General features: G+C 29.2%; 1 protein-coding gene across 1 annotated transcript; it reads right to left on the minus strand.

Moving 5' to 3' along the window:
• Positions 1-2,595: 2,595 nt before the first annotated feature.
• LOC145108465 (protein MIZU-KUSSEI 1-like) lies at positions 2,596-3,438 on the minus strand. Its single transcript, XM_079045488.1, has one exon. The coding sequence runs from the start codon at positions 3,340-3,342 to the stop codon at positions 2,650-2,652; it is 693 nt and encodes a 230-aa protein (XP_078901614.1). The 5' UTR covers positions 3,343-3,438; the 3' UTR covers positions 2,596-2,649.
• Positions 3,439-9,202: the final 5,764 nt, after the last annotated feature.

Here is a 9,202-nt window from a genome sequence, read left to right on the forward strand (position 1 = left end):
TTTTTATATATATTAATGCAATGATAGCATAGTTTAAGGAAACATGTTTGGTTGGAAAATATATATATGTATTCATTCCCTTTCTACCCGGTAAAAAACGGAGGGTTTTGCGAAAAAAAAAATAAATGATCGATTTAGAAAGAACTCTAGTTGTGATCTCAAAAGATTCATAAAAAAACCGTAAAAATGTTAGTGTCAAGAACATGGCTAGATAGTAACCTATAGTAGCTAATATTTATATTATTCAAATAACAAAGGAAATCGCAATCTTTGTGAATATGGGATAAGTGACTAACAACTGTTTATAATATGGAAATAATAACAAGATGGTGGACACCAATGTTTTAAAAACCGGTTTGAACCGGCTGGTCGAACCGGTTGGATTGGAAACTGAAGAAATGAGCGGTTCAACTAGCATCGGTTTTTGCCTATTTCTGAACCGAAATGAACCGGCTGGTTTTTACAAAAACTGGTTGAACCGGTTATATTAAATCTGTTGAACCGATTAAATTAAATAAAAATACATGCAAATGAATCATGTTTATACCAAACTTTAGTTTTTTTCACATCTTTTTAGCTTTCTTTGAATAAAAACACATGGTAAATATTATAAAGTTTTTAATGCGTTTGTATTCACCTAAAACTATATTTTGTTTTTGTATTATACTTTATTTTATTTTTGATGTACGTTGATTGATGTAGAATGTGTTTTTAAAGTATTTTGATTGCTCTTCAACTTCTATTTATGTGCATTTATAATGTTTAGACTTGCAGATGTCTACATATGGGTAGGAAAATAGGAAAAAAGATGAAAATTATAGAAACCGGTTAAACTGACGGTCGAACCGGAAACCGATCAACATACCAGTTCGGCAGTTCAACTTAAAAACATGTTTTAAAACATTGGTGGACACTGGCTAAACATCATCCTACATTGCTTGAGGGATAAATGAATTAGAAGAAAGGAAGTTATAAAATAAAGATGACTAACAAGTTGCTGACATATTTGCATCCAATCGCATATCTATTTTGTGATTATATTGGAGGGTACTCATTATAAATTATGAGGTTTTTAAATAGACAATTATAAAAAATTTCATCACTTTTGGCTTGAAATAGTTTGAAAGTTTTTAGGAAGTGGGTACCCGGAAGCCGAACCGGTTCCGGTGGTTCCGGGAGCAGTTCCAAAGTTTTAAGAACCGATGTAACTGGTTCCGGTTTCGGTTCCAACATCCTAGGAACCGTCGGTTCCAGTTCCACTTAATTTGGCAGGATACTCGCTAATGATCATCCCTAGATAAAACTTGTCTTAGTAAAATATGTAGGGGATCGGATGGTTTGGGAATCTAGGTGTCATGCCAACCGTTGCTTTTCCACATTTTCCCTCTTCTCTTTCCCAAAATCATGTGAACCTCCGGTGCTCCTTTCCGGTGTTTCTTCTTCTCCTTATTTTCCAGTGTTTCTCTCCTTCGTCTCTATCTTTTCAGCCTAAAACCTCTCTACTCAGACAAAATCCATCTTATATTCAACGGTCTTCTACGAAATTAGTTTAAAAGACTTTGTTGTTCGAAATTGGTCTTAAGGAGGAGACGAGGAATTTTTTGGAAATGGGTCTGAAGAAATTAATAGAGTAACTATTTCTAACTCCTTTTCCAAATGGGTCTCTAATTTCAAACTACATCACCAAATGTAAACGGATGGGGAGATGAGGAATTCGATGTTCCAAATGTCTTAAAAGAATAGATAGGTTTGTGTGCAAATCAATCAAAGCTTCTAATTTCTTTTGTCTTGGTATGTTTACTAGGTTGCTGACCATTGATCATTAGTTTTGCCTTTTTTGTCAGACAAATTTTGATTAATTTTCTTTTGTTATTTCTCACAATTTTTTAATTATTTTAATTGTTTTTTAATTCTTGCGCATTATTAGTTTCTGTGGGTTTTTTTTCTTTTTTTAATTTTGTATAAAAATTTGTCCATTTTGTAGTGGTTTGATTGTAATTGGATGGCAATTGTTATTTTGATTTAATTGAAATATAAGGATAAAATTGTCGTTTGTTTACTCAAACCGAAAAGAAAAACTATATTTTCTATACAATACTCTATTTATACAACTATCATTTGTCCGTGACTATTTATACATAACGTAATCATTAAAAAGAAAGTATAAAAAGACCCCTCAATCAACTTTGAATTGATGCAACGATTATTACAATAGTTTGAATGATTTGGTTATTTTGCAATAATCCTACTTCCAACAAAGATGTTAAGAAAAGAAACATTTTTTTAACGCAATTGTTGCATCTTCTTCTTGGGTTTCATCATATATATAGTAAATTAGATGTTACCAATTTCGTGTAATATGTAAGCTGTGATTTAACTACTAGGTAGTTTTTGATTGATAATATTATGTTAGATTAAAAAAAAAAAAAAAAAAAAAAAAAAAAAAAACTTTAATATCTACAACCATTATATTGCTAATGGATATTTATTTTAACATCATCTAAACGAAAGAATAAAAAAAAAAAACCCCATCAAATCTCCGGCTACAATACCATTCAGTAAATAATAAAATAAGTAAGATGTTCGCAAATCAAATTGACGAATTTCTATATATATTTATAAATTCGCTTTTTATTTTATTGTATGTTTTCAGTGTACTCTTACAAAGAAAATGCTTAATTCCTGGCCATCGTCAGCACCATCAGGATTAATCATATGAAAAGCTTCAGAATCCTTGCTTCCAGCCACTCTTTCAAACCTTGCCCTCATATACGTCAACTCTCCATCAACCGCATAATCTTTTTCCGATAAGCCTGGAAGAACTCCAGCACCCATGGATACACCCCTTAAGGATTGCATAACATGGAGCTCATCATCCGTCATCTGTGTCCTCCTTATTGAATATCCATATTTCCTCCCGTTACAATAAACCGCCCACACAAACTCCTCCAACACCTTCTTCTTGCGACTTGTTGTCTCACTTTCTAGAGATAACCTCACCATATCTGACGCCATTTCCTTCTGGAATGCAACCGAGTGCATTGGGAGCTCAATGACAAACACTGGGAGGCGATGTGGATCCTCTTGAATGGCCAAACTGACTCGCCCTCTCCTGTAGCCAAATAACGTCCCAGTGGTGGCGTTATCTGTTAGTAGTTTCCGTGGCTTCCCTAGCAGTGCCACCATCTTGCAACCGGAGGTCAACATGGGAAGAAGCTTGAACATACGAAAGATCCCTCCTCCTGTCTTGGAGGGTTTTCTGCTACGAGTGGTGTTTTGTAGCAATGATAATAGGGATGCGTTTTCCATTTTGTGAAACGGGGTTGAGTAAACTGAAGGCATATTATGAGTTAAATATGATGAAGAGGGAGGGAGGATGGTTAGAAATATATAGAGAAAACGTTAGTCGTATATATAGAATCTTGATTAGTGTTACCATATCATTGCATTGTTACTATTGTTATTATTTGATGTACTTACACATAATTAATAGATATCCTAACTAACTTCAGTTGTGTTTAGGATGTTGTAAAGTTGTAAAGAAAGGAAAAGAATGAAGGTGATGGATCACATGCAATTAAGGGATGATTTTAAGATTGATGTGATAGACGAATTGAAGTTTATAGTGGTAACGAGAAAAAAGGAAATAAGATGGGACCAAACCAAGCGTAAGAAAGAGATAAAGGGGGGTGGGGTGTGACCACAACTTTGTGCTAAAAACTGGCCCTGCCGCTGAGTTATGGAATTAAAGTGCATCTTTGCATGTGATATTAATCATAAGTAAGGTTCTAAAAATTTGGTTGTCGTTTCTTTGTTTCTTTTATGGCACGTCATGGCTCCAAGGTTTTTATTTGTCGTCAAACATTAAAAAAATGTTGTCTTAAGTCATATATGTATATAAAAATGAATAATAATAGAAAATATATATAAATTAATAATTATATACAAAATTGTCATCTTAAGTCACGTCTTACAAACGACGTGACTACACACGGCTCTAAAAAGCTTGAGTCTTAACATTGCCGCCAAGTCACACCTAACGTTATTTAAAACCTTGATTATACGTAAATACATATTTATATTTAACCATTTTCGTTATATGGATATTGACATACAAAGACGACAATCATATATAACTAAATACATACATATACATATAAATAACTTCAAGTTAGGCATGAGCTTTAAAACCGAAATAACCGGAATCAGAGTGGAACCGGGCCGGATTTACTATAAAGGTTCGGTTATCGGTTCTTCACATTAAGAAAATTCAATCCCAGTTCTAACACTCGTTCGATCCTACAAAACCCGGTTAAAAAATCGGAACCAGACCGGAAAATTTAGAGTAAAAAGTCCATGCAAATCGTTTTTATGAAAACATTAGTTGTCCCGTTTTCTAAAATACACATAAGTGATTCATATGAAGTCGGAACTACTTGATTTTTTTTCATACATGTAATTTGGCGATTGTACTTTATTTTAGTATCTAAAAAGTAATATTTTTGTTAAATTTTGAATTAGATACAAGCCCCGAAAGATAGCATATCGATGATGCGGTTTTTTTTTTGTTTCAACATTTTTTTATTATGTCCCTACGTATAAATCAATCATATGAAGTCAAAGTTACTTGATTTCTTTTCCAGCATGTAATTTGGTGTTTGTATTTTATTTTAGACTGTAAAAGACATATTTTGTTTAACTACAGAATCAGCTACGGGCCTCAAAAGACAACGTATCAATGCTATAATTTTTTCTGTTTCAGCACAATTTTTATTTTTATTTTTTATTTTGTCCCACTTTTTTTTTATCATTTTTATATATGAAAGTTTAATTTTATTTTTTTATTTTGTGAATACTTAGTTCTTCAATATGTGGTGGTTGAAAGCCCATTCCTATTTTTAGTTCCATTTTGAAAGTGTATTGCCATTTTTGCTCCAATTTGAAAGTGTGTTGCTAGTCTTGGTAATACAACTATTGGTTCCACTTTGAAAGTGCATTACTAGTCTTGGTTCCATTTTGAAAATGCATTGTTATTCATGGTTACAAAACCGGATCCATTTTGATAGAGAATTGTTGTTAATAGTGCAAATTACAAAAATCATTTATATTCTGAAAAATAATCGAAAAACAGCTACTTGCACCAACGATCCGGTTCACTGTTCATGTAATCTGTTGAATTCGGTTCCGGTTTCAAACCGATTCAATTCCAAGGATCATCTGGAACTATATTAATTAGTTAGTTTTACAAATCCTTGTAAATTATTACTAGAGTGAGAAAATTTAGAAATAATATATCACTTGAAAAGTGTAAAAATTAAAAGGTATAATAGATTTTCAGCCGCCCATAATGTTTTTCCGCTTTGTGAGGATAGGGTATTGGGTTCTCCATTTGGTGATCCGCTAAAACAATGAAGCATAACCTCTCCCGGCCAACTCTTAATTGAAAAATCTAGGACTTGAACACTTGAACAACCTCATATATGGAGAGTACATTGCCTTTGTCGATAGGCCAGCAGAAAATTGGTTTAAAAGAATAAAAAAAATAAGTATTGCTACACTAACAGACACTTGGAATTATGAATAGGATGTCAGGGGTTCGTAAAGAATGGCCTGAATTTTTTTGCAAGTCATACAATTCAGCTCAAGGTTAAACCCGTAATCGCACTATAAGCCCGGAGTAAATTTGCATCAGGTTTTCAATTTCACATTTTTGCTAGTCTTACTTTTTGTTATGAATTTAACCCCAAACCCTTTTTACAAAATTTTGAAATTTTGCAAACATGGTTTTATATTTTGGGTTCAAAGCTCTTTTTATAAATCTTTTTCGACTTACTTTATCAAATGGATTTTTATATGTTTTTTTAAGACAGTTTATTTTGAAAATTAGTTTTTATAATTTTATTTACATCTTTTTTTACAACTAAAATTGTGCATATCTTAATTTAGTTTTTTAATTTTTCAAAATTACTACTTCTTAGTTTGTGTATGTACCTTTTAAGATTTTTCTACTCATAGAAATTTGTTTTACTTTTAAAAAATTTACTTGTTAATTTATTTTAAAAATTCATATATATGAACCTAAGGTTGTAAAAAATAATTTTTTTATATACTCGGTTTAACAAAATATAAACGCGCACACACACACACACACACACACACACACACACATATATATATATATATATATATATATATATATATATATATATATTGGTAGAGGTTCATTTGAGACAAAAGGAATTTTGTGAGACAAAGGGACCAAATTATGTCCATTGATCATTTTTGATCTTGTTGCTAAAAAAACCCTGATTAAGCCGCTTAATTAAACATTCAATGGTAGATTAGTCAGCTTTAGCAATAGAACATCATATTAATCATTTTTCTATTTAATATTATATTTAAGAAAATGAAATCTTTTATTTTCATGGTTCAAACCATACAGATTAAGATATGGACTCAACATATGACTCTTGTGATTCTAAAAAACTCGATGATGCAGATCATAAACAACATACACATATTATACTTGATTACCAAAGATAAAAGCTTTTTAGTGATCTAGAGAAATTAAATAGGGATTTATCAAATCTGAATGAACAAGTTGAGGAATTTGCTCAACATAATGCTAATAGGGGTCTTTGTCAAATACTATCGTTCTGTACAAATAATTCTTTATCAAGTTTGATACCGGATTCCTTATCTCCAGATCTTATAAAATTAGCTAGCCATGAAAAGTGATTTTCAAATTGTCTGGATTTTGTATGGTATAAAAATCCTTATGATAGATTTTTTATGGTACAAACTTGAAATATGATGCTCAAACCATCATGATTTTATAATACCAAGAATTACAGAAAAAAGTAACATACTTTAACTTTCATACCAATATAAACAATGTATTCTAAATATATTCGATTTTCTAACCAATCAATTTTATTATGTAGTATATAAAATTTATCATAAAGTTCACACTGTTACAACATTCTAAAACATATAAAATCATAATACCTAGAATTACCTAGAATATTGTCTATGAACCATAAGCCTGTCAGATCATAATATCTTTAAATACGGAAAAGTAGCAACATGATTTACTCTTACTACTAGTATGGAAATTGCTTTACTTTTTCACTCATTATAACAACCTACTTTTACTTATTAACCAATATAAGAAATATATAACTAGAACCTTTGTAAATTGATCACATTTGTAAGATTAATGTTAATACAAACAATTACATAATATTAACATTATAAACTGTAAACCTATATTATAAATTGTAAAAAAACGATAAACATATAGAGTTCAATGTTACAAAAGCCTATATCATCTAAATAAAATCAACGAAAATCAAGTTATGAAGTAACATATGATTTATCTTATCATAATACCTAGAATATCAGTTATATAACCATAAGCTTGTCATATCAAAATACTTAGAATTACGTAAAATAACAACATACTTACTCTTGTTACTAAAATTATGTTTTCTTTAAATTACTTTGGTTTCCTATAAATTATTCTAATTTTAATTAAGAATTATTCTATTAGAATATTCTACTTATAACTTAGAATATCCTAGATCATTATTCTATAAGAGTATAAAAAAGCCTAATTTAATTAAGAATTATTCTATTAGAATATTCTACATATAACTTAAAATATCCGAGAACATTATTTTATCATAATATTCTACATATAACTTTTGAAAAGAGGTCACATACAATATTATTATATTAGAATATTTTATATATACACATTATTTATATATAGTAAATCAGCTTATTCAATTGAAAATGTAGAACATTATTCTATTAGAATATTCTACATATAACTTAGAATATCCTAGAACATTATTCTATAAGAATATAAAAAAGCCTAATTTTAATTAACAAATATTCTATTAGAATATTCTACATATAACTTAAAATATCCGAGAACATTATTATATCATAATATTCTACATATAACTTTTGAAAAGAGGTCATATACAATATTATTATATTAGAATATTCTATATATACACATTATCTATATGTAGTAAATCAACTTATTCAATTGAAAACGTCGAACATTATTCTATTAGAAAATTCTACATATAACTTAGAATATGCTAGAACATTATTCTATAAGAGTATAAAGAAGCCTAATTTTAATTAAGAAGTATTCTAGTAGAATATTCTACATATAACTTAAAATATTCGAAAACATTATTCTATCATAATATTCAACATATAACTTTTGAAAAGAGGTCATATATAATATTATTATATTAGAATATTCTATATATACACATTATTTACATGTACTAAATCAACTTATTCAATTGAAAACGTAAAACATTATTCTATTAAAATATTCTACATATAACTTAGAATAGGCTAGAACATTATTCTATAAGAGTATAAAAAAAGCCTAATTTTAATAGAATGTTGTACATACAAACTTTAAATATAAACGCATATAATATGAGAAAGATCTTACTAACATTACATGACATAAATTAAAACATTACAAGTACTATACTTGTTCATATTCTGTTGACGCGTCTCGATCAGATGACGAGCTATCATACGAGGTATCATGAAGTATGACTTTTTTTGCCTTTATGTATTTTCGTTGATAGAAATTATTCAACATTCTTTCTTTCAGGATCAAAAACTCATTTTTCCCTTGAATTAGTAATTTCTTCATTTCAACTGTATGAAAACATAAACCATACTTTTATTAAAACAATAAAACTAGGATATAAACAAACAATTTAATATACTAGAATATTCTAACATTCTGACAATAATTAACAACATGAAAATTGTTTAATAAATAATTACAATTAGAAAATTTTATTTTATTTTCACATTTAATTTTACAAAAATCTAATATGTGCAAGACATTATTAACATTACACAAAGTAGAATCTATGAGATAAAATAACAAAAGAACATAACTGTCCACATGGTACTGACTCCAAATAAAGTTTATATTCCTTTAATTTCGATTATTAATATGTAGTATAATTCAAACAAGAAACTTAATATTATATAAAATACAAAACATCTGATAACCTAATCAGCCCTTTATGTTAATAGACACCACCAACCTAAACCAGCAATTTCATTAACTTTTAATGTGTATCAAACACTAATCCTAGCTACAATAAACAAATTCAAAAATATTTAACCGAAACTACAATAAAGTTCT

This window comes from Lactuca virosa, chromosome 4, assembly GCF_052849685.1.
Source record: "Lactuca virosa cultivar CGN04683 chromosome 4, Lactuca_virosa_CGN04683_v6, whole genome shotgun sequence".
Taxonomy (NCBI): Eukaryota; Viridiplantae; Streptophyta; class Magnoliopsida; order Asterales; family Asteraceae; genus Lactuca; species Lactuca virosa.

What these genes read in the sequence shown, in the direction of transcription:
- LOC145108465 (XM_079045488.1), bottom strand. Translation starts at nt 3,342, where the DNA reads ATGCCTTCAGTTTACTCAACCCCGTTTCACAAAATGGAAAACGCATCC.